Raw genomic sequence first — 23,488 nt, 5'->3', positions numbered from 1 at the left:
TTTTTACAATGTGTTGAAAGGAGAGCAGTCTCTAACCAGTATTGAAAAACCAATGGCTCTAGCTATATGTCCTGCTCAAAGACCAAAACCAAAGCTCAATCCATAACAGTTACTTGTTTCAGCTGCAATAAAGGACATAAATAAAAATCTTTGAAGATTTCCAGAAAATACCAGGCAATACCAAACATAAAATACAACATGATATGATGTGGAGAAAGAGAATATATTATCCATATTCTGGTAAAATGGAAAACAGAGATGATAGGATAATTTACTACTTCCTTTTTATTAATTGCTCCTTGCTGTTCAGCTCAGGCCTCAATAAAATGATGTAGCATTTGGGGAAAAAGATGGAACCCAGTAAACCAGCACTGGAGGCCAAGATGGAGAAGATCTCCACAGCCACCATGTATTTCCCCTTGGTGCTCAGGTAGACCGGAACAAAGGAGATCCAAACACTACAAAACAAGAACATGCTGAAGGTGATGAATTTGGCCTCATTGAAGCTCTCAGGCAGTTTCCTGGCAAAAAATGCCACTACAAAGCTGACAATGGCTAAAAAACCCATGTAGCCCAGGACAGAGTAAAACAGGGGAACTGACCCTTCATTGCAGCCTGGAATGATTTCTCTCATCACAGAGTGCATGTCGGAATCAGGGAATGGGGGAGAGGTTCCCAACCACACAGTGCAAATGCCCGCTTGGATAAGGGAACAAGAAAACACAATGGCGCTTCCGAGTCTTTTCCCCACCCACTTCCTCATTCTGGATCCAGGTTTGGTGGCCACAAAGGCCAGAACCACTGTGATAGTTTTGGCCAGCACACAAGAAACAGTCACTGTGAAAACAAGGCCAAAAGCCATTTGTCGGAGCAGGCAGCTCACTCTTTCTGGAGGGCTGAGGAAGATCAGTGGGCAGAGAAAGCAGAGCAGGAGTGAAATGAGGAGAGTGTAGGTGAGGTCCCGGTTGTTTGCTCTGACAATGGGTGTGTCCTGATGTTTAATGAAGATGGCTAGGACCACCACTGTGAGGAGAGAGAGAGAAAGAGCAAACAATGCTAAGCTCATCCCCAGAGGCTCTTTAAAAGACAGGAAGCTGATGGTCTTTGGAATGCATTGTGATTGGTCCCTGTTTGGATAGTGATCTTCAGGGCATGCAACACAGTCATCCATGTCTGGAGAGAAAATAATACATTCAGATTTCAGATGTTCTGGTTACAGGTAGGTAGCCGTGTTGGTCTGGGTCGAAGTAAAATAAAAAAATTCCTTCAGTAGCAATCAATTGTGATTGGTCCCTGTTTGGATAGTGATCTTCAGGGCATGCAACACAGTCATCCATGTCTGGAGAGAAAATAATACATTCAGATTTCAGACCAACTAAGTTTTTATTTTGGTATGAGCTTTCGTGTGCATGCAGGTATCTGAAGAAGTGTGCATGCACACGAAAGCTCATACCAAAATAAAAACTTAGTTGGTCTTTAAGGTGCTACTGAAGGAATTTTTTTAGATTTCAGATGTGTCAAAGAGCTTCCAATGCTGCTGGTATGGAACTGCTAGGGTTAAAGGTGTTTCCAGGTGTTTCCAGACATACCAGATTGAAAGCGATGCATGAGAACTCCACCTCAGCACTGTTTCCTATGCTCTTTGGGGTGTCCCCATATGATACATTGTGCATTTAGTGGTTTAGAAGTAAATTCTCACCATATCATACCCTCCCACATGTCTCTGATGAAAATACAGATGTCCCATTCCATGGTGATAATTTCACTATTTATACCCCATACTGGGTTGCCCCAGCCACTCTGGGTAGCTTCCAACATATATAAAAATAATAATAAAACATTAAACATTTTTTTAAAAAACCATCCCTATACAGTGGTGCCTCGCTTAACGAACGCCCTGCTTAACCAAATTTCCGCTTAACGAAAGGATTTTTCGAGCGGAGGTTGCTTCGCTAGACGAATGCATTTTCGTCTAGCGAATCGCGGTTTCCCATAGGAATGCATTGAAATTCAATTAATGCGTTCCTATGGGCAAAAAACAATTCAAAAAAATTCAATGCATTCCTATGGGACTCGCTAGACAAATTTTTTCGTTATAAGAAAAGACCCGTGGGATGAATTAAATTCGTCTAGCGAGGCACCACTGTATAAGATTGCCTTCAGACTGCTCAGGGGTTGGATAACTTCATACCCTTCAACATTTCTCCAATGAAAATAGGGACATCCTAAAGAAAAATGGGACATTCTGGGATCGAATCATAAACAGGAATGTCCCTGGAAAATAGGGACACTTGGAGGGTCTTCCAAAAATAGCCATTATCTACCTATTTACTTAACTTTTCCAACAACTTCTAACATGACATATGTTTGAAAAGTACATATCTCGTGTCTCTTACCCTTCTGGGATGAAATCTTGCCTTGAGGACAAGGAGCACAATCATAGCAGCAGAATGGCTCCCCCTCCTTCTTTTCCTTGCTGGAACCAGGAGGGCAACTTGGGTTACACTCAGAAAGGGGTGGAACCTGCTCATATTAATAAGCACACAAGCATTTTATCACACGTAAATTTTTAATGATTTGGGTAACATTTTTCTTTGCCCAGCCAGTAGTAGAAAGACACTAAACTACTGAGGGCCAAACTATTTGTTTTGCTATTTGTAGTTTTTAAAAAGAATGCTGAAACTGACCGTCTGTGAAAAAGAATGCCTGAAGGCTCAAACTGGGAAGGGAAGTGGAGGTTCATTTTCACCAGCCCTTCCCCCATACATAAAAGGAATACTTGTTTCACCACCAACCTTCCCATACTGAACAGAAAGTATTAAAAAGGCTGGACATGCTTAGAAGCCTCCCTATAACTCTGTGTTGTTATCTTCATCCCCAAATATGATGAGACTTGAAAGGAGTTCCGCCAAATGCTCTTAGAAGCCCCCTTCACACTTCCTGCCATGCTTTTTATCTTAATTCATGTATCTCCAGACATATTTTGTACTTCAATGTATATTTTTCAAATCAATCTTGTCCATTTTCAGTTGAGAACTAGACCACAAAAATCAGAGAAATGTGAAACCTGAAGGATAATTAATGATCCTTCCATCTGTGTACCAATCTGAGAGATACAAAGTCAATCAGTTTTCGTTAAATTGTTGCTATATGAAATTGTCCTCCATCCCTAGCCCACAGTTCCTTTTTCCTTAGGATACAAGTGGCTAATTTAAGCACACTACACACACCAATAATTGAATTTGCCTTTGGTGTCTCAGTAAAATTATAAAGAATCTAATGCCAAAGCTATGGTAACTTAGATGGGTGTTGTTGTTTTTGGAGTGAAAGGAACTAAAACTGGTCCTCCCGGGACAAATGGTTTGAAACAGCCTTGGGGAAAAGACGTAATATTTGAAGGAAAAATTACTTCCTGCAAAACCTGAAAGGGTATTAAACTGCTGAAAGCCCAGTCATAATTAGCTGCAAACTGGTCCATTTAAGCTCTTCTCTAGAAACAATCAAGATGTGAGGTGGGTAGTAACATGGGATAAGTGATGCTAGGAAGAAGAAAATGAGGAGGTGGATGAAGAAAAGTTTTTATTTTTATTTTTTTAAATTTTAAAAACATCTTTATTACTTCTTTTAAGAAATAAAATCCATATAAATACAAAAAATAACAGAAACAGTACATAAGATAACAAAAACAAGAACTGAACGTAAAATACAAAACACACAAAATACAACAAAAAAAAGAGTTACAGTAAAAAGACGGTATAATAAAATAAAAAGAACTTCCAGATATATTCCTTCACTATTTATAGATATTCCTCGGATATGTTTGTATATATATATATATATATATATATATATATATATATATGTATTAGCATCTATCTTCCTTGATTTTAATTAACTGTCTAATAACTTGTTGGTGCTAATCTAGACAAATCGCCCATCTTGAACTCACTCCTTCTTTATGAAAATAATCTACCACATAATTCCATTCCGTTTTTATTTTCTGTTTGGGTGTTTTCCTGATTATTGCTGTGATTCTAGCTAAATTCATATACTCTACCAATTTTAGGTGCCAATCTTGAACTGATGGAACTTTGTCTCCTTTCCATTTTTTTGCTAGCACCATTCTGGCCGCTGCACATGCGTACAGGAGGATGTTTCTCCTATCCTTAGGGGTGTTCTCCGGTATTAAGCTTAGAAGGAAGATCTCCGGTTTCTTTTCAAATGTCCACTTTAACATTCTGTTCATTTTCTCATATACCTCATTCCAAAATATGCTCACTTTATTACAGCTCCACCAGCACTGGAGATAATCTCCTGTTCTTACATTGCACTTCCAGCATGTATCCGCCTCCTTTTTATATATTTTAGCTAATCTGGCCGGTGTCGGGTGCCACCTGAATACCATTTTCCACATGTTTTCTCTTATTCCCATGCAGGCCATAAAATTTAGGTCCTCCCCCCACAATTTGTCCCACTGAACGCTATAGATCGTTCTTCCAACATCTTGTGCCCATCTGATCATGACGTGCTTAACCACCTCGTCTTTCATATCCCATTCGAGTAAGAATTTATAGATTTTGGCCAAAGATTTCCTGGGATTGTCTAATAATAATTCTTGAAATTTTGATCTATTTTCTACGAAGCCAACCACTTTATGTTTACTAAAAATACTTTGAACCTGACAATAATGAAACCAGCTCAAACAAAATTGCTCTATTTGGTGATATGGTTTTAGTACATACTGGTCATTCACTTTATCTACCAATTCTTTATATGTTACCCACCTCCCGCCTTTAGGTTCCTTACTCATTGAAGACATCTGCAAAGGTGAGGCCCACCACGGGACTTTTGGTTCTAATAATTCCTTATATTCATTCCATGTATTATACAAAGATTTTTTGAAAATGTGATCGGAGAAGGTATTATAATCTCCTGTTTTTTCTTTTAACAGATACGAATGCCAACCCCCTGCATTCCTGAACCCTTCCAGCTTAAGCAAATCCTGATCTTCAAGCAAGAACCACTCCCTCATCCAGCATATACACGCCGCCGCATGATAAATCTTCAAGTTGGGAACCCCCCAGCCTCCCCTCTCTTTGGCATCTGTCAGCAACCTGAATTGAACCCTTGCTTTTTTCTTTTGCCAAATAAACCTACTAATATCCTTTTGCCATGTGTCAAATGTCTCTTTTTTAATTCTGATTGGTATCATTTGGAATAAAAACAATATTTTGGGTAATACCATCATTTTAATCATCGCTATTCTCCCTGAAAATGTCAAATTTAATCCTCCCCATTTGTCCAAATCCTCTCTAATCCCCTTCCATGTTTTAATATAATTGTCCTCAAATAAATTAACATTATTGGGTGTTATTATTATTCCTAGATATTTTATTTTATTCGTTATTTCCCACTCAATAATATTCTTCAATTTATTCAATTCATCTTTCCTCAACTTTTTTGTCATTATTTTGGTTTTTTTCCCATTTACTTTGAAGCCAGCTGATTCTCCATAATTTAACAATTTCTGTTCCAATTTATTCATTCCCTCAATTGGGTCTTCCATCATTATAATAATATCATCGGCAAATGCCCTTAATTTAAAGATCCTTCCCCCCACTGAGATGCCTTTAAGTTCTTCATCGTTCTTTATATCACAAATCAAAAATTCCAAAGCCGCAATGAACAATAGCGGTGATAGGGGGCATCCTTGGCGAGTTCCTTGGATATTCCGAATTCCTCTGATCATTTCCCATTAATGATTAGTCTGGCCGACTGTTGGTTATAGATTGCCTTAATTGCTTCCATAAATTTACCCCTTATTCCCAATTTACCTAGGGCGCCTTTCATAAATCCTCACTCTAAATTATCAAAAGCCTTTTCAGCGTCCAGAAAAATGAACGCAGTTTTTTTACTGGGGCTCCAATCTATATATTCAAATAGGTTCAGGAGAACTCTTATGTCATTATACATCTTCCTTTGGGGTAAAAAACCCTGTTGTTCCTGCCCTATGATTCTGTTTAATATTCCTTTAATTCTAGTAGCTAGAATATCCGCAAAGATTTTATAATCAACATTTAACAATGATATTGGCCTATAATTTCCTACCTCTTCCTTCCCCCCTTTGGGATTAAGGTTACAAATGCTTCCTGCCACGTCTTTGGGACTACCCCCTTTTCTAATATTCCATTCACTAATTTTTGGTACTTCAAGGATGAAGAAAAGTTTTTATCCCTCTCTCATAACACTAGAACTCAGTGACTTCCAGTGACGTCTATCGGAAGATTCAGGACAAGTAAAAGAAAGTGCTTCTTCATGCAGTATATTTAAAACTATGGAACTCACTCCAAAAGGAGGCGGTGAAGGCCACCAAGCTGGATGGCTTTAACAGAGAATTAGAAAAACTAATGGAGGATACAGCCCCGGCGCTTCCATTAAGGCAAACTAGGAGGGGGCGCTGACCAGGCCGCCCACCGCCACCCGCCGGTGCTGCCTCAGGCCGCTATCCGGAGGCGCGTGGGGAGCGCGGGCCTGGGGCCGCCTCCTCTGAACAGCTGAAAGGCGGGCGAGGCGGCCCCAGGCTTGCACTCCCAGCGAGAAGTTCCGGAGGTGCGCGGGGAGCGGCAGAGAAGCGGCAGCAGCAGAAGGACGAGCGGGGCCCGCCAGCCAGCATAATCAGCAGGGTCTTGCAGGCTGCAGTGGAGCAGAGAGCGGGAGGAGGCAGCCCCGGCCCCAGGCTCACACTCCCAGCGATCCCCGCACACCTCCGAAGCTTCGCACAAGGAGCGGCAGCCTGGGGCCGCCTCAACTGAACAGGTGAGAGGCGCAGCGAGGTGGCCGCTGGGGCGTGCGTGCATCATGACGCATGCGCCCGGGGGGCGCCAGAAAGTGTTTTGCTTAGGGCGCAAAAAGCCCTAGCACCGCGCCTGGGAGGATGTCTATCAGTGGAGTAGAAGCTATCAATGGGTCCTAGCCTTGAGGGAGGTTATGTCTCCTTTGTCATAGGCAGTATGCTGCTGAATACCAGTTGATGGAAACCACAGAAGAGGAGAGTGGTCTTCTGCTCAGGGTTTCCCACAAGCACCTCTCTGGCCATTCTGAGAACCATATTTTTATTTATTCAGTCATTCATTTATTTTCTGTACGACCCTCCATCCAAGGGCACTTTACAATATAAAATCCTTTTTTTTTTGTTTAAAAATACAAAAATGCACAACATACCAGTAATAACAAATGAAACAAACAAACAAAACAGGTTAAAAGGCCATAGATGGTTTAATCTACCCATGGCCTGGGAGGAATGTTTTTACTTGGTGCTTAAAGATATGTAAGGAGACGCCAGGTGAGCGTCCCTGGGAAGAGCTGATTCTCTCGCAATCTAAGAAACCTCTTTCCTCATTCTACAGTTGGTGACAAAGAACAGCTGTCCACAAACCTCCATGTCACCTGCTTCCTTCTCACCAAACAGCATTTGATCTCCAAGCCACAAACACCCTTTTTTTGTCAAGAGACTCAAGTGGTTCACAGGGACAGAAAGAGCCTAAGCCAACAGCCAAGTGCCATGTCCAGATACTGAACAAGACAGGCCATTGGCATTATCCTGGACTTGTTGGGTATGGTCCTGATCCAGCAAGTTCATCTTATGTTGAGCTTCCTGCATCACCGGGGATTGGACTACATAACTTCCAGGATGACTTCCATTATTCTATTATTCTCAAGCAGTGCAGAGGAAAATGTTTTGACTCCGGCTGGAAAGGCAGGTATGTGCTGGACTGATGGCCTGCAAGTACAATAACGTTCTATTTCCCTATCTCTCATAGATGTAGGAATTATGCCTCACCTGGTGAAAGCTTCTGTGCCACACTATTTGGTTGTCATCAAGGGTGAATTCCTGACCTGGGGCAGCCTCCACACCTACTCTTCCAACCTTGACTCTCATGAAGGAGTTATTTGGGAAAGTGACCAGATTGGTAATATCAAAGCCAGCTTCTACTATCCTGTTCTCACTGAAAGATACCATTTCTTCAGCAGAGTTGTTAAAGGAGACACTCCTAAGAAAGGGGTGGAGCTGCATTGAAAGGGAAATAGAAATCAAAAAGTAATGCTCATGTCTCTCCTTATTGGCACTCAGGATGCCTCCAGACTGTCAGCACATGCAGGTAGTACTATGCAAACACAGTCCATTCCTGAGAGTGTTCGCATAACAAGCTGACGATTTCCATTGTCTGAATCTAATGTTTCTATACCAGTAGTTTAGGAACTTTTACCATTTTGTGACTGCTACTGAATATAGAAAAGCACATGAATCTGATCTTTGATTGTTGTAACTTACTAAATGTGTGGTCCATCTTTGTGCTAGGGACATGGAGTGTTTGGGGGTTTAGTGGAAAGGACATGTTTACAGTTTTACAATCTAGATCTCCACACTTTTACTTTGCCATGTTAAATCTCTGCTGGGGTTCTCTCACCAAAGAGTACTTGCCAAAAAACTTGGCTTCCCAGGATTTCTAACAAAGATGACTTCAATTAACGATTTCAGAAAGTACGTACTAAGTACCGTAAATAAGAAAGTAAGTAAGTAAGTATATATGTAAGTAAGTAAATGTTTAAAAAAATACCCTTTTTTTGCTGGTCATGGACAGCCATTTTAGGGGCTGTGCCCAATCTTTCCCATCTCCTTTCCTCAGCCACAGCTGCATTTTTTTTCAGCTTTGTCTGCCTCTCTCTGCCAACTCTCACTTCTCCTCTCAGTGTAGGATCAAATCGGCCCCTTAACTTGTGTGCAGAGAAACTGCGTGTGAAGGAGCAGCACAGCTTCTCTGCACGCAAGTAAAGGGGTGGATATGATCCTGCACTGAGTGCTCGAAAATGTCCAGGGTTATATATCACTGCCCATGTCTAATAAATTGTACCGCGTGATAGGCCTTACCTGCCAAGGCTGCAGCTTCTGAAACTCTTGCATTCCTCCTTCCACCACTGCCTTGAATTTGGTCCTGGGCAAGAACATGGCATGTAGAGCATGTGCTACGGCATAGACAGCATTATAGACACTGTAGCTGTGGCTTGTTATGCTCATCTCAAAACCAGATGAAGGGAGATTTTCCAGCTTCTCCTCCCCAGTGCAGGTGTCACTGGTCTGCTCTTCTGTACTGGAGTTTGGAAATGAACAGATAAAGACTTGTGCCCAAAACTGCTTGAGAAAACCATTTCTATTTGCCTCAAATGGATTTTGCACCTGAAGAAAGGTTTTGAATCCTTGTACCACATTTGAATGAACTGCAAAGGAGAGGGAACCCTGGAAGATTTGCATATCCCAGCTCATTTGATAGGTTAATGCTGTGAAATCCAGCTGTGCTGTCAGAATCCACACCTTGCCCTCTTGTGTCTTGGTTCCATTGTCCATTGCACCTAGTGCTACCATTATTCGCAAGCTAAGCATGGACTCTGTTTCTCCATAGACAACAACGACCTTGGCTTTATTTTCCATAATAACTTGATAAATATGGATCCATTGGGAATACATGGCGTAATACTCTGCCAAATATGCTGTTTTCACGGTTCTCTCTGAGAAGGCCAAGCAAATGCCTTTCTGGGAAAGCAGAGTTTTCAGGGTGTGAATAAATCTCTCTCCACTGACATTACCTGCAGCAAGCAACCCAACCCACGTCCAACCAAAATGCAGAAGTAACTCAACAATCCCACTGTACTGATGGGCTTCATTAGGCACCATCCTATAGCTGGAAGTGGATTGGCTTTGACCAGCATCCTCTGGAGTAAAGGAGCCATAAGTGAGCTAAAAGAAAATAAAGGTGCATATTCAGTAAGAGTGGACAGACTGTATATGTCCTTTGAGGGCCTGCAAACACAGAAGGGCAGATGAGCCAGTTCCTATTTTACCTGAACAGTGGGACAATGTTTTAGCTTCTGTAACAAATGTGTCTGTAGATTATAAACTATTTCTTATACACCAAAAAATAATATTTAGAATATACTGGACTGCACTACATTTGTACAAAATGGAGTTACGTATCTACAATGCCATCGTGCTGGAGGAGTAATAAGGAATATGCTTCTTCAGAACACATGTTCCAGCACTTACAGATTTTTGGAAGAAAGTATTAGGATGAATACTAATACTGGGGGTGGGAGAGAGACATAAAATCGTCAGATGATCATGGGGAATGAATGTGAAATCCCCAAGGCAGTATCTTACCTGAGGAATCTTGTAGATGCTCAAGATGTTTGCCATTTGGAGCGAGGAATCAAAGTCGAGTCCCCCAATAACTGCTATTAGATGTTTCTGGATGTTGCACTTATAGTTGGGTATAAGTGTGGAGGGAAGGTTCAGAGCAGCCCGGTAGGTCATCCTTTCATTGAAGTAACTGTCATAGATGTGGAAGCCTAAGGTGATATTAGGTAAGATCTTGGGGTTCTCATTGATCTCCTTGACAGCAAATACCAAGGCCAGGATATGCTGGTAGTTCTTTGGCAAAATACTGCAATGAGAATTTTATGCTGTAACTTGGGATATATGCTATGCAATTTTCTTTCATAGAAATTTCAACCTCATGACAATTCTTCAACATTTTCATGCAAATTCTGCTCTAACATACACATATCTGCAAAGCAGTTTCCCCTTAAAGAATTCATTGCATTCCACTTGTATACATTAATATTTGCATTTTATTTTATTTTTTGACATTTTACCCCAGTATATGCATTTTGTATACATTGCTTGACTGGAACACGGCACTGCAACATTTGGTGAAATGTGAAAGCACAAAACATACACATACATATATCTACAGGTACTGATCAAAAAACCCTAGCTTAATGGAGTAGTTCTCATCACTTTCAGATCTGTGACACATTTACAACTAGGAGCATCATAAAAATCTAGCCTAGTTGGGATGAGAACACCTGGGACTCTTAAAAGCTCACTTCCCCTTTGAGGTAGAGTTCTAAGACCCCTCACACCAGGCACTCTGAGGTGAAGTTCATTATTCAAAACAGAGAAGGACTTTCCATCTCAAACTAAGCAAGTTTAAGCTGTGGGTCTGCTTATTAAACTCTTCTTGGAAGAAATTTGGTGGGATATGGGGAGAAGAGAGCACACCTACAGGCAGCCTCATTCAGATCTCCATTTCCCTCCTTCCAAGCCAACGCCTCAGCTATGCAAAAGTCCCCCCACCATTTCTGCCTAGAAGTAAATTCCGCTGAAATCAGTGGAACTTGCTTTTGAATAAGCCCAGTTAGAGCTGGGGGATGTTTTTGTATCATTTGTTTACTTAACACATGAAGTATTTACAAGATATCAAGAAGTTGATGGATAGGTAGCCTTTCCTTGAAGTCTTCTTCGCCAAAAGAAGTAAAGAGGTGAGAAGCAAGTCCGCCAAGAATAAGATGACCTGGTTGGTAGTATTCATGTGGAATTCTGGACAGATCATGGATGGCGCAACTAGTGGTATGTTTGCACACCATACGTGGCAGATGAAAGAGAAGAGGCACAATAAACAACAGCATACTGAGGCAAATACTATTTCTTATCAGAAATGCTCATTTCCATCTAGAACGTATATTCAATATTCTGCACTTCTCTAACAATTCACAGATTAAAATCCTATTTTGCAACTCGACCAAAAGAGAAGCAGAAATCCTTTCTCTGCCTATCACCTCTCCCTTGCTTAGACTAGCACAAAGGGGTTTTTATATGTCTCTTTAGACTTTGGCTGGTATTCTCTTGGAATCCATTGAGACATTATCCAAGGGAGATTTATTTATGACAAGACTGATAATTACAGGTGAGATAATAACTAGGTCTCTTTACATCAGGAAAATTGAACAACTGGCAAAAACATGTTGTCATAGACCTGAACAGAATAAAAACAAAAATGGTACAAGTAAAATTTTATAATATACACATTAAGGTGGGTTGTAATAAATAAAGGATATAAAATATCAGGAACATTTAAAATATTTAAAGCAAGCTACGATACACAACATGATATATTAAAATACAGAAGTTATGAATGAGTTGGTGGGCTGAGGAACAACATACAAAGAATAAAAATCACCAGCCAAATTCTCTGCTTAGATCTGATTCTAGCACTCAATCAGAAGTGGTAATGATCATGGAATTCAATATCCCAGAAAAACGGGATGGTACAATTTTGGTGGGACACTGGATTATCTGAACATTTGACCCAACATAGGCGAGTCATGGAGGGTATAGAGAAAAGGAATGATTTTGATGTTACCGTACGTGGTTTCTATTCATTTGCTATACAGCATATTTTTTGTAAATAATTTTTTTTGGTTTATTCACAATTAATTTCCACAATTAACTACAGAAAACAAAAAAAAATATCCCCCCATCCCCATTCATGAAAAGATTTCAAAACCTTATCTTTGAGGTTCTTTAGACCTCATGGCTTCCCTCCATTACCTCTTCTGGTTCCTTATAGTAACAAAATTCTTCTGCATTTCCATACACATACTTCTTCAATTCTTCTTCAGTCAGTCTGTTATCAATGCTGAAATGCTTCATCTGACCAGTGCAAATGATTAATCTAACGTGCTTACATTTCCGACCTGACCATTTGTTTATTAGTTTAGTCACAATTATACCAATACAAAACAAAAAGATGGTGAACGGGACGGAGTTTGGTAGATGGTTTGTGTTGGTGGCAAGGAAAAATAGTTATAAAAATTCCCTGTATGCCAAAACCCAGGTTTGGATGGGAGAACCCCAGCAGAGATTTTAAATCACGAATTATGTAGCAAAGTAAAGCATGGAAATATAGGCTGTTAGACCTTTAAAATATGACCTTGTATGTTTCAAAAACCACTTTTCCCTTAGCATACAAAAAGACCACACATCTGGTAGGTTAAGAACTGGTTTACTTACAAACTCTTCAAAGGTCAAGTTCATGTGTTTTTCCATACATCAGTCAAAAAAAAAGGCAGAAAAACTTGGCTTGGTTATGGTGATGAAGGTTCCAAATTATTGGTATAGGAATGCAAGAGAGGCTTGTGAGTGCCATGTGGTCTGAGCTTGGAGCAACCATCTTAGACATCACATGTTGTGTTTCTCAGGTACACTGGAGGAAAACAACAGGCCTCATTGCCTGGCCCCTCCGAAAGTGAGCTAAACCTGCCAAGGCAGGTAATCCTGTCATGTGTTAATTAGACTTAAGCACATTGGTTATATGAAGGCTGGTTATCCCATAGATTGAAGAGCAGGCTTAGATGGGGGAAGTGGTCTTGAAGACTTTCAGGTAAATGGTGGGGACTCAATTTGTTTCAGTTGACTTGGGATCAGCTGAGCAATTTTTTTATTTTGTAGGAGGAAGGGAAAATTGCTTGGTTTATTCTAAGCCAATGCATATTGAGATTGGGAGCATTTTCTCCATTACTAGATGAATCACAGGCCTGGCTAAGAATTTTCATGAGGATATTTTTAAATAAAAAAAGAATTACAATTCGTTGCCAAAATGTGGAGAACTGAATTTAAGATAGGCAAAATGAGAAACTGGTAAAATAGAAATTAGCAGGTTCTTCCATGGCTATTGATTTCTAATGGAGACACTTTAATTTACCTCTTAACGCACACATTTAAATGCACATAAATAATATATGTGCAACCAAAAGAGGTGTAATTTCCAAGGTTTTGCACTTGGAGCTGGGGAGGGGGCAGGGTGGAGGAGAAAGGGATTACACTCCCTTCACAGGATCGAATTATTTATTGTGAAGTTACAGACCTAAACAGAGTAAAAAGAAAACAGTCGGTGGGATAGGGTGAATAACATAACAAGAATAAAAATTATCAGCCAAATCCTTTACTTATATCAGATTCTAGCCCTCTTCTCAGTTGGAAGTGGCAATGGTCGTGGAATTCAATATAGAGGATTATTACGTTGTGTTACTGGCTACAGTATAGCTGGAACTAGCTAATATTTGAAAGTGGTGGTTCTGTGCCCACAAAGGAGGGGAGGTACAAAATTGTTTGGGGCATAACATCATATAAACATTTGACCCAACATACGTGAATCATTGAGGGTATAAAGAAATGGGATAATTTTGATGTTACATGGTATCCATTTGTTATTAATATTGCTAAATCTCATAGTCCTCGTAGACCACCTAGATCTCAAACACCAGTCTGGTGGGGCTACCTCCAATCTTGAGAATCACTTCAAAATACAGTATCTCTTTTTATCTTTACAGATAATGAGAACAGTCAGACAAAATAGATTTAATCAGGGAATAATTCCCAGGATTGAAAATAGGAATGGAGTACTCACAGCAGCAGAACATGTGTTTATATATTATACACATAGACACAGACTAAAGCTTTACTAGATCCGTCCCCCATTCATTTATGTTCATAGATATAACTGCATGCCATCAATTAGTGCAGCTTACCACCTGAGTGTCTGGTGCATGTTTGCATCAAGGACACAGTGACTGCACAGAAATCCACGTACTTAGCTGCATGGCTTCATGGATGAACACATTCTTGTCTGTGGGAAATAGGCCCTAAGGCCTGATTGGCTGAAGCACAGTGGTCCAACATGTGGCCCCGCCAGCCTTCTTCCACCCCTTCCCAAACCATAAGAAGAAAAAGATTTTTCTGTTGAAGATTTTTGAAGACAATCTCTTATTTTCGGCATTTTTCCTGCCATATTATAATTCTTTTGGGGTTTTTCTCTTTTTACAATGTGTTGAAAGGAGAGTAGTCTCTAACCAGTATTGAAAAACCAATGGTTCTAGCTATATGTCCTGCTCAAAGACCAAAACCAAAGCTCAATCCATAACAGTTACTTGTTTCAGCTGCAACAAAGGACATAAATAAAAATCTTTGAAGATTTCCAGAAAATGCCAGGCAATACCAAACATAAAATACAACATGATATGATATGGAGAAAGAGAATATATTATCCATATTCTGGTAAAATGGAAAACAGAGATGATAGGATAATTTACTACTTCCTTTTTATTAATTGCTCCTTGCTATTCAGATCTGGTCTTAACACAATGATGTAGCATTTTGGAGAAAAGATGGAACCCATTAAGCCAGCACTGGAGGCTAAGATGGAGAAGATCTCCACAGCCACCATGTATTTCCCCTTGGTGCTCAGGTAGACCGGAACAAAGGAGATCCAAACACTACAAAACAAGAACATGCTGAAGGTGATGAATTTGGCCTCATTGAAGCTCTCAGGCAATTTCCTGGCAAAAAAGGCCACAACAAAGCTGATAATGGCTAAAAAACCCATGTAGCCCAGGACAGAGTAAAACAGGGGAACTGACCCTTCATTGCAGCCTGGAATGATTTCCCTCATCACAGAGTGCATGTCGGAATCAGGGAATGGGGGAGAGGTTCCCAACCACACAGTGCAAATGCCCGCTTGGATAAGGGAACAAGAAAACACAATGGCACTTCCGAGTCTTTTCCCCACCCACTTCCTCATTCTGGATCCTGGTTTGGTGGCCACAAAGGCCAGAACCACTGTGATAGTTTTGGCCAGCACACAAGAAACAGTCACTGTGAAAACAAGGCCAAAAGCCATTTGTCGGAGCAGGCAGCTCACTCTTTCTGGAGGGCTGAGGAAGATCAGTGGGCAGAGAAAGCAGAGCAGGAGTGAAATGAGGAGAGTGTAGGTGAGGTCCCGGTTGTTTGCTCTGACAATGGGTGTGTCCTGATGTTTAATGAAGATGGCTAGGACCACCACTGTGAGGAGAGAGAGAGAAAGAGCAAACAATGCTAAGCTCATCCCCAGAGGCTCTTTAAAAGACAGGAAGCTGATGGTCTTTGGAATGCATTGTGATTGGTCCCTGTTTGGATAGTGATCTTCAGGGCATGCAACACAGTCATCCATGTCTGGAGAGAAAATAATACATTCAGATTTCAGATGTGTCGAAGAGCTTCCAATGCTGCTGGTATGGAACTGCTAGGGTTAAAGGTGTTTCCAGGTGTTTCCAGACAAACCAGATTGAAAGTGATGCATGATAACTGCATGATAACTCTTTCCTATGCTCTTTGGGATGTCCCCATAAGATGCATTGTGCATTTAGTGGTTTAGAAGTAAATTCTCACCATATCATACCCTCCCACGTGTCTCTGATGAAAATAGAGATGTCCAATTCCATGATGATAATTTTAATATTTATACCCCATACTGGGTTGCCCCAGCCACTCTGGGTAGCTTCCAACATATATAATAATAATAATAATAATAATAATAATAATAATAATAATAATAATGAAACATTAAACATTAAAAAACCCTCCCTATATAGGATTGCCTTCAGACAGCTCAGGAGTTAGATAACTTCATACCCTTCAACATTTCTCCAATGAAAATAGGGACATCCAAAAGAAAAGTGGGACATTCTGGGATCAAATCAGAAACAGGAATGTCCCTGGAAAATAGGGATACTTGGAGGGTCTGCCAAAATAGCCATTATTTACCTATTTACTTAACTTTTCCAACAACTTCTAACATGACATATGTTTGAAAAGTACATATCTCGTGTCTCTTACCCTTCTGGGATGAAATCTTGCCTTGAGGACAAGGAGCACAATCATAGCAGCAGAATGGCTCCCCCTCCTTCTTTTCCTTGCTGGAACCAGGAGGGCAACTTGGGTTACACTCAGAAAGGGGTGGAACCTGCTCATATTAATAAGCACACAAGCATTTTATCACACGTAAATTTTTAATGCTTTGGGTTACATTTTTCTTTGCCCAGCCAGTAGTAGAAAGACACTAAACTACTGAGGGCCAAACTATTTGTTTTGCTATTAGTAGTTTTTAAAAAGAATGCTGAAACTGACCGTCTGTGAAAAAGAATGCCTGAAGGCTCAAACTGGGAAGGGAACTGGAGGTTCATTTTCACCAGCCCTTCCCCCATACATAAAAGGAATACTTGTTTCACCACCAACCTTCCCATACTGAACAGAAAGTATTAAAAAGGCTGGACATGCTTAGAAGCCTCCCTATAACTCTGTGTTGTTATCTTCATCCCCAAATATGATGAGAGTTGAAAGGAGTTCCGCCAAATGCTCTTAGAAGCCCCCTTCACACTTCCTGCCATGCTTTTTATCTTAATTGCTGCATCTTCAGACATATTTTGTACTTCAATGTGTATTTTTCAAATCAATCTTGTCCATTTTCAGTTGAGAACTAGACCACAAAATTCACAGAAATGTGAAACCTGAAGGATAATTAATGATCCTTCCATCTGTGTACCAATCTGAGAGATACAAAGTCAATCAGTTTTCGTTAAATTGTTGCTATATGAAATTGTCCTCCATCCCTAGCCCACAGTTCCTTTTTCCCTAGGATACAAGTGGCTAATTTAAGCACACTACACACACCAATAATTGAATTTGCCTTTGGTGTCTCAGTAAAATTATAAAGAATCTAATGCCAAAGCTATGGTAACTTAGATGGGTGTTGTTGTTTTTGGAGTGAAAGGAACTAAAACTGGTCCTCCCGGGACAAATGGTTTGAAACAGCCTTGGGGAAAAGACGTAATATTTGAAGGAAAAATTACTTCCTGCAAAACCTGAAAGGGTATTAAACTGCTGAAAGCCCAGTCATAATTAGCTGCAAACTGGTCCATTTAAGCTCTTCTCTAGAAACAATCAAGATGTGAGGTGGGTAGTAACATGGGATAAGTGATGCTAGGAAGAAGAAAATGAGGAGGTGGATGAAGAAAAGTTTTTATCCCTCTCTCATAACACTAAAACTCAGTGACCTCCAATGACGTCTATCGGAAGATTCAGGACAAGTAAAAGAAAGTGCTTCTTCATGCAGTATATTTAAAACTATGGAACTCACTCCAAAAGGAGGCGGTGAAGGCCACCAAGCTGGGTGGCTTTAACAGAGGATTAGAAAACCTAATGGAGGATAACAGGTAGGTAGCCGTGTTGGTCTGGGTCAAAGTAAAATAAAAAATTTCCTTCAGTAGCACCTTAAAGACCAACTAAGTTGGAGGATAAGTCTATCAGTGGAGGAGAAGCTACCAATGAGTCCTAGCCTTGAGAGAGGTTATGTCTCCATAGTCATAGGCAGTATGTTGCTGAATACCAGTTGATGTAAACCACAAAAGAGGAGAGTGGTCTTCTGCTCAGGGTTTCCCCAAAGCATCTCTCTAGCCATTCTGGGAACCATATTATTTATTTATTTATTTATTCATTCATTCATTCATTCATTCATTTAGTCATTCATTTATTTTCTGTACCACCCTCCATCCAAGGGCACTTTACAATATAAAATATTGTAAAAATACAAAAATGCACAACAATAACAAATGAAACAAACAGACAAAACAGGTTAAAAGGCCATAGATGGTTTAATCTACCCATGGCCTGGGAAGAATTTTTTAGCTTGGTGCTTAAAGATATGTAAGGAGACGCCAGGTGAGCATCCCTGGGAAGAGCTGATTCTCCCGCAATCTAAGAAACCTCTTTCCTCATTCTACAGTTGGTGACAAAGAACAGCTGTCCACAAACCTCCATGTCACCTGCTTCCTTCTCACCAAACAGCATTTGATCTCCAAGCCACAAACACCCTTTTTTTGTCAAGAGACTCAAGTGGTTCACAGGGACAGAAAGAGCCTAAGCCAAAAGCCAAGTGTCGTGTCCGGATACTGAACAAGACAGGCCATTACATTATCCTGGACTTGTTGGGCATGGTCCTGATCCAGCAAGCTCATCTTATGTTGAGCTTCCTGCATCACTGGGGATTGGACTACATAACTTCCAGGATGACTTCCATTATTCTATTATTCTCAAGCAGTGCAGAGGAAAATGTTTTGACTCCGGCTGGAAAGGCAGGTATGTGCTGGACTGATGGCCTGCAAGTACAATAACATTCTATTTCCCTATCTCTCATAGATGTAGGAATTATGCCTCACCTGGTGAAAGCTTCTGTGCCACACTATTTGGTTGTCATCAAGGGTGAATTCCCGGCCAGGGGTAGCCTCCACACCTACTCTTCCAACCTTGACTCTCATGAAGGAGTTATTTGGGAAAGTGACCAGATTGGTAATATCAAAGCCAGCTTCTACTATCCTGTTCTCACTGAAAGATATCATTTCTTCAGCAGAGTTGTTAAAGGAGACACTCCTAAGAAAGGGGTGGAGCTGCATTGAAAAGGAAATAGAAATCAAAAAGTAATGCTCATGTCTCTCCTTATTGGCACTCAGGATGCCTCCAGACTGTCAGCACATGCAGGTAGTGCTATGCAAACACAGTCCATTCCTGAGAGTGTTCACATAGCAAGGGGGTGGATATGATCCTGCACTGAGTGCTCGAAAATGTCCAGGGTTATATATCACTGCCCATGTCTAATAAATTGTACCGCGTGATAGGCCTTACCTGCCAAGGCTGCAGCTTCTGAAACTCTTGCATTCCTCCTTCCACTACTGCCTTGAATTTGGTCCTGGGCAAGAACATGGCATGTAGAGCATGTGCTACGGCATAGACAGCATTATAGACACTGTAGCTGTGGCTTGTTATGCTCATCTCAAAACCAGATGAAGGGAGATCTTCCAGCTTCTCCTCTCCAGTGCAGGTGTCACTGGTCTGCTCTTCTGTACTGGAGTTTGGAAATAAACAGACAAAGACTTGTGCCCAAAACTGCTTGAGAAAACCATTTCCATTTGCCTCAAATGGATTTTGGACCTGAAGAAAGGCTTTGAATCCTTGTACCACATTTGAATGAACTCTAAAGGAGAGTGAACCGTGGAAGATTTGCATATCCCAGTTCATTTGAAAGGTCAGTGCTGTGAAATCCAGCTGTGCTGTCAGAATCCACACTTTGCCCTCAGACGTCTTGGTTCCATTGTCCATTGCTCCTAGTGCTACCATTATTCGCAAGCTAAGCATAGACTCTGTTTCTCCATAGAAAACAACAACCTTGGCTTTATTTTTCATAATAACTTGATAAATATGGATCCATTGGGAATACATGGCGTAATACTCTGCCAAATATGCTGTTTTCACGGTTCTCTCTGAGAAGGCCAAGCAAATGCCTTTCTGGGAAAGCAGAGTTTTCAGGGTGTGAATAAATCTCTCTCCACTGACATTACCTGCAGCAAGCAACCCAACCCACGTCCAACCAAAATGCAGAAGTAACTCAACAATCCCACTGTACTGATGGGCTTCATTGGGCACCATCCTATTGCTGGAAGTGGATTGGCTTTGACCAGCATCCTCTGGAGTAAAGGAGCCATAAGTGAGCTAAAAGAAAATAAAGGTGCATATTCAGTAAGAGTGGACAGACTGTATATGTCCTTTGAGGGCCTGCAAACACAGAAGGGCAGATGAGCCAGTTCCTATTTTACCTGAACAGTGGGACAATGTTTTAGCTTCTGTAACAAATGTGTCTGTAGATTATAAACTATATCTTATACACCAAAAAATAATATTTAGAATATACTGGACTGCACTACATTTGTACAAAATGGAGTTACGTATCTACAATGCCATCGTGCTGGAGGAGTAATAAGGAATATGCTTCTTCAGAACACATGTTCCAGCACTTACAGATTTTTGGAAGAAAGTATTAGGATGAATACTAATACTGGGGGTGGGAGAGAGACATAAAATCGTCAGATGATCATGGGGAATGAATGTGAAATCCCCAAGGCAGTATCTTACCTGAGGAATCTTGTAGATGCTCAAGATGTTTGCCATTTGGAGCGAGGAATCAAAGTCGAGTCCCCCAATAACTGCTATTAGATGTTTCTGGATGTTGCACTTATAGTTGGGTATAAGTGTGGAGGGAAGGTTCAGAGCAGCCCGGTAGGTCATCCTTTCATTGAAGTAACTGTCATAGATGTGGAAGCCTAAGGTGATATTAGGTAAGATCTTGGGGTTCTCATTGATCTCCTTGACAGCAAATACCAAGGCCAGGATATGCTGGTAGTTCTTTGGCAAAATACTGCAATGAGAATTTTATGCTGTAACTTGGGATATATGCTATGCAATTTTCTTTCATAGAAATTTCAACCTCATGACAATTCTTCAACATTTTCATGCAAATTCTGCTCTAACATACACATATCTGCAAAGCAGTTTCCCCTTAAAGAATTCATTGCATTCCACTTGTATACATTAATATTTGCATTTTATTTTATTTTTTGACATTTTACCCCAGTATATGCATTTTGTATACATTGCTTGACTGGAACACGGCACTGCAACATTTGGTGAAATGTGAAAGCACAAAACATACACATACATATATCTACAGGTACTGATCAAAAAACCCAAGCTTAATGGAGTAGTTCTCATCACTTTCAGATCTGTGACACATTTATAACTAGGAGCATCATAAAAATCTAGCCTAGTTGGGATGAGAACACCTGGGACTCTTAAAAGCTCACTTCTCCTTTGAGGTAGAGTTCTAAGACCCCTCACACCAGGCTTTCTGAGGTGAAGTTCATTATTCAAAACAGAGAAGGACTTTCCATCTCAAACTAAGCAAGTTTAAGCTGTGGGTCTGCTTATTAAACTCTTCTTGGAAGAAATTTGGTGGGATATGGGGAGAAGAGAGCACACCTACAGGCAGCCTCATTCACATCTCCATTTCCCTCCTTCCAAGCCAACGCCTCAGCTATGCAAAAGTCCCCCCACCATTTCTGCCTAGAAGTAAATTCCGCTGAAATCAGTGGAACTTGCTTTTGAATAAGCCCAGTTAGAGCTGGGGGATGTTTTCGTATCATTTGTTTACTTAACACATGAAGTATTTACAAGATATCAAGAAGTTGATGGATAGGTAGCCTTTCCTTGAAGTCTTCTTCGCCAAAAGAAGTAAAGAGGTGAGAAGCAAGTCCGCCAATAATAAGATGACCAGGTTGGTAGTATTCATGTGGAATTCTGGACAGATCATGGATGGCGCAACTAGTGGTACCGGTATGTTTGCACACCATATGTGGCAGATGAAATAGAAGAGGCACAATAAACAACAGCATACTGAGGCAAATACTATTTCTTATCAGAAATGCTCATTTCCATCTAGAACGTATATTCAGTATTCTGCACTTCCCTAACAATTCACAGATGAAAATCCTATTTTGCAACTCGACAAATAGAGAAGCAGAAATCCTTTCCCTGCCTATCACCTCTCCCTTGCTTAGACTAGCAGGAGGGAGTTTTTATACCTCTCTTTAGACTATGGCTGGTATTCTCTTGGAATCTATTGAGACATTATCCAAGGGAGATTTATTTATGACAAGACTGATAATTACAGGTGAGATAATAACTAGGTCTCTTTACATCAGGAAAATTGAACAACTGCCAAAAAAACATGTTGTCATAGACCTGAACAGAATAAAAACAAAAATGGTAGAAGTAAAATTTTATAATATACACATTAAGGTGGGTTGTAATAAATAAAGGATATAAAATATCGGGAATATTTAAAATATTTTAAGCTAAGATACACAACATGATATATTAAAATGCAGAAGTTATGAATGAGTTGGTGGGCTGAGGAACAACATAAAATAATAAAAATCTCCAGCCAAATTCTCTGCTTAGATCTGATTCTAGCACTCAGCCAAAATTCACTATCCCACAAAAACGGGATGGTACAATTTTGGTGGGACACTGGATTATCAGCGCCCACCGATCTTCGTGTGACAGGCGGTGGGGAAGGCAGGCAGGCAAGAGAGCAAAGCGCCTGCCTGCCTGCCTTCCCCGCCGCCAGTCCCCCGGAGCCCATAGGAATGCATTGATTAAGTTTCAATGCATTCCTATGGGAAACCGCAACTCGCTAGACAAATTAATTTCGTCTAGCGAGGCAGCACTGCAATGGGAATCACTACAGAAGAACTTTTCTATGTTCATGATTTATTTTATTCAGCAGACGGTCATGATACCAACAGCTGGTTAGGTTTTATGTATATCTAATGTACTTCTACAAAAATTCAATAAACTTTTCTCCAAACAAATAATGTAAAGTATGAGACCAGCGGCCAAGCAGGATAGGTTTAATCAGGGAAAATTTCGTAGGCTTGAAAATAGGAATAGAGCACTCACAGCAATACAACACTGACTCCAGAATGTGTGTTTATATTGTCATAAAATTGGGAGGGGGACCGCTTGTAGAAATTAATAAATGGTACGACTTTTATTATTTTGCAAGCCGCAGAGGAATTCCTGGACTAACTCCCAGGCCAAACTAGGGCCATTAAGAAACAATACAAGGCCACTGAGGGCCATTGGCAATGCAAAATGGCAATGCAAAAGAACTGTCCTTGCCCCAAGATGTGAACAGAGACAAGGGTTTGAAAGGTTGCCAGGGTAACTGGATGTGAGGTGATAAGGAGTCCTGAGAGCAAGGGTTGCTGGGAAGAATGTTGTGCTTACACACACAAACAAACAAACAAACAAACACGGTGAGATAAGGCTGTGTGAGGCCTGTGGGTTCCATGTCAAAGTACTCTTGCAGCCAACTTGGTATGAAAAGTT

At 40.6% G+C, this 23,488-nt stretch overlaps 2 protein-coding genes across 2 annotated transcripts; both read right to left on the bottom strand.

The window, feature by feature from the left end:
* Nucleotides 1–274: 274 nt before the first annotated feature.
* LOC118094589 (vomeronasal type-2 receptor 26-like) lies at nucleotides 275–9,730 on the bottom strand. The gene is made up of 4 exons (XM_060282044.2): nucleotides 8,930–9,730; nucleotides 7,841–8,068; nucleotides 2,397–2,523; nucleotides 275–1,173 (listed from the first exon to the last, which is right to left on the bottom strand). Exons 1-4 carry the CDS (start codon nucleotides 9,728–9,730, stop codon nucleotides 275–277), a joined length of 2,055 nt encoding a protein of 684 aa, XP_060138027.2.
* A 5,254-nt stretch (nucleotides 9,731–14,984) lies between these two features.
* Nucleotides 14,985–20,188, bottom strand: LOC118094588 (vomeronasal type-2 receptor 26-like). The gene is made up of 4 exons (XM_060282043.2): nucleotides 19,388–20,188; nucleotides 18,925–19,152; nucleotides 16,547–16,673; nucleotides 14,985–15,883 (listed from the first exon to the last, which is right to left on the bottom strand). The coding sequence occupies exons 1-4, from the start codon at nucleotides 20,186–20,188 to the stop codon at nucleotides 14,985–14,987; spliced, it is 2,055 nt and encodes a 684-aa protein (XP_060138026.2).
* Nucleotides 20,189–23,488: the final 3,300 nt, after the last annotated feature.

The sequence above is a fragment of the Zootoca vivipara genome, chromosome 12 (genome assembly GCF_965207765.1).
Source record: "Zootoca vivipara chromosome 12, rZooViv2.hap1.1, whole genome shotgun sequence".
NCBI classification, from domain to species: Eukaryota; Metazoa; Chordata; class Lepidosauria; order Squamata; family Lacertidae; genus Zootoca; species Zootoca vivipara.
This window is presented reverse-complemented; position numbering and strand designations above follow the sequence as displayed.